This window comes from Danio aesculapii, chromosome 6 (genome assembly GCF_903798145.1).
Source record: "Danio aesculapii chromosome 6, fDanAes4.1, whole genome shotgun sequence".
NCBI classification, from domain to species: domain Eukaryota; kingdom Metazoa; phylum Chordata; class Actinopteri; order Cypriniformes; family Danionidae; genus Danio; species Danio aesculapii.
This window is the reverse complement of record NC_079440.1, coordinates 704,023-706,522: the sequence shown is the minus strand read 5'-3', so window position 1 is coordinate 706,522 and position 2,500 is coordinate 704,023. Positions and strand designations below refer to the sequence as shown.

The 2,500-nt window shown below is 44.7% G+C and overlaps 2 protein-coding genes across 2 annotated transcripts in view; one reads left to right on the top strand and one right to left on the bottom strand.

The window, feature by feature from the left end:
• The window catches only part of cacng2b (calcium channel, voltage-dependent, gamma subunit 2b), an 11,715-nt gene extending 10,393 nt beyond the window's left edge, over positions 1 to 1,322 (top strand). Inside the window, exon 4 of the mRNA XM_056459276.1 lies at positions 368 to 1,322. Within this exon, the coding sequence (XP_056315251.1) occupies positions 368 to 897 (530 nt within the window). The 3' untranslated portion in view covers positions 898 to 1,322. The remainder of the gene's footprint in view (positions 1 to 367) is intronic.
• A 391-nt stretch (positions 1,323 to 1,713) lies between these two features.
• Positions 1,714 to 2,500, bottom strand: part of ift27 (intraflagellar transport 27 homolog (Chlamydomonas)) — a 3,473-nt gene continuing 2,686 nt past the window's right edge. Inside the window, exon 7 of the mRNA XM_056459281.1 lies at positions 1,714 to 1,926. Coding sequence (XP_056315256.1) covers positions 1,828 to 1,926 — 99 coding nt within the window. The 3' untranslated portion in view covers positions 1,714 to 1,827. The remainder of the gene's footprint in view (positions 1,927 to 2,500) is intronic.

The following is a 2,500-nucleotide window of genomic DNA, read 5'->3' as shown; positions in this document are numbered from 1 at the left end:
TTATTAGTCATTTAGGGCGGAGCTATCAGTCATTTAGGAAGGAGCTATCAGTCATTAAGGGCGGAGCTATCAGTCATTTAGGGAGGAGCTATCAGTCATTTAGGGAGGAGCTATTAGTCATTTAGGGCGGAGCTATCAGTCATTTAGGGCAGAGATATCAGTCATATCAGTCATTTAGGGCGGAGCTATCAGTCATTTAGGGCGGAGATATCAGTCATATCAGTCATTTAGGGCGGTGATAGATTATGCAGAAGTGACGATCTGCAAGTTCTGGACGTTTGTTTTTGATACTAACATGTAAAAAAAAATTACTTCATGTGAGCTTTACTTTGTGTGTGTGTGTGTGTGTGTGTGTGTGTATCCGCAGGTCTGAGCAACATCATCGGGATAATCGTCTACATATCAGCCAACGCCGGCGACCCGTCCAAGAGCGACTCCAAGAAGAACAGCTACTCTTACGGCTGGAGCTTTTACTTCGGCGCTCTGTCCTTCATCATGGCGGAGATGGTGGGCGTTCTGGCCGTGCACATGTTTATCGACCGCCACCGGGAGTTACGTGTGGCGCTGGCGCGAGTGCGGGGAGCGGATTATCTACAGGGAGCGGCCATTACTCGAATCCCCAGCTATCGATATCGTTACCGGCGCAGTTCGCGATCCTCCAGCCGCTCCACGGATCCATCACACTCGCGGGAAGCCTCACCTGTCGGCCTGAAAGGATTTGCCGCGTTACCGTCGACCGATATTTCCATGTATACGTTGAGTCGCGGCGGTGGAGATACGTTGAAAACTCCGCACGGCACACCACCGATGTACAACTCCGACAGAGAGCCAGAGTTCCTACAGGTGCACAACTGCATCCCGAAAGACTCAAAAGACCGCCGCACCACACCTGTATGAGCGCCCCCTGCAGGTGTGGAGGACTTACAATAAATACTGATGATGACCAGTTTACATGTCGAATCCAAAAAAAAGAAAGAAATGCATGATTTTCTTATCTTCCGTAAAAAGACAAACAATTCGGAGCCGATGAGGTGGACGCTGAGAGCTCTCGAAGTTCTTTTTATTTCTGATCATTTCATTTCATCGCACATTGATACTGTGAACGTGACGGCAGGGAAGAGGACTAACCGTCCAGCAAAAAACAAAAAAACGGCCGCGATTTCTATGTCATTATTAACGTATTACTGATACATGAGTATATATATAAACATATGAAGATACATACATCTGTTAATAAACCACACATACAGACTTCTTGATTCAAGAAGACGAGAAACAAAAGAGCCAATCAGAAGTCAATAAAGTCATCATGGATAACACGAGTGGGGGGATTTATTTCTATTTATTGGTGGTCCTGTATTTCATTTAGTCTCCAGATTACACTCAATTTAACTGGACTTGAACCATGTCTATGTCAGACTCTGCCCACAGATCAGCGTCAGGATGGAGATGTTTATGTGCAGTGTGAAGATTAAACCAGCGCTCCCTCTGCTGGCCGTCAGAGGAACTGTGTGTGTGTGTGTTTACATGCTTATTTACCCCAGTGGGGACTTAAAATTGAACACACACACACACTCACGGAGACTTTTTGGCACAAATGCTCCTGAATCAGACAGAATGAAGGAGTGTGAAGATGTAAAGTGTGTGTGTGTGTGTGTGTGTGTGTGTGTGTGTATGTGTGTGTGTGTGTGTGTAATCATCACACTGAAAGCATTTATCAGATTTATAGAAAGCTTTATTTCATTGAGAATAAACATGCTTATATGTACACAGATGATGATGAGGATGATGATGATGATGAAGATGAGGATGAAGATGCCGCTGCTGTCAGATGAGGCTCAGTATGCTGTTCTTCTGCTCCTGATAGAGGGAGTGAAACGCTGCAGCCAGACTGAGGAACGGAGCTTCATAGTGGCCAATCTCCTTCTGCGGACACACACACAAACACACACATACACACAAACACACACACAGATACACACGCATGCATGCATACACACAAACACGCATACACACATACATACAAACATGCACACACACACGCATACATGCATACACACATACGTACATACAAACATACATACACACAAACACGCATACAAATACACAAACACATGCATACACAAAAAACTCACACACACGCATGCACACAAACACACACATGGATAAACATGCATACACACCCGCATGCATGCATACACACATGCATACACACACAAACACGCATATACACACATGCATACACACAAACACACACGGATACACATGCATACACACGCATACACACACGCATACATGCATACACACACATACGTACATACAAACACGCATACACATGCATACACACATGCATACAGAAAAAACTCACACACACACACACACGCATACGCATACACACACACACAAACACATGCATACACAAAAAATTCACACACACACACACACACACACACACATGCAGAAACACGTATACAAACACACAAAAACACATTCATACACA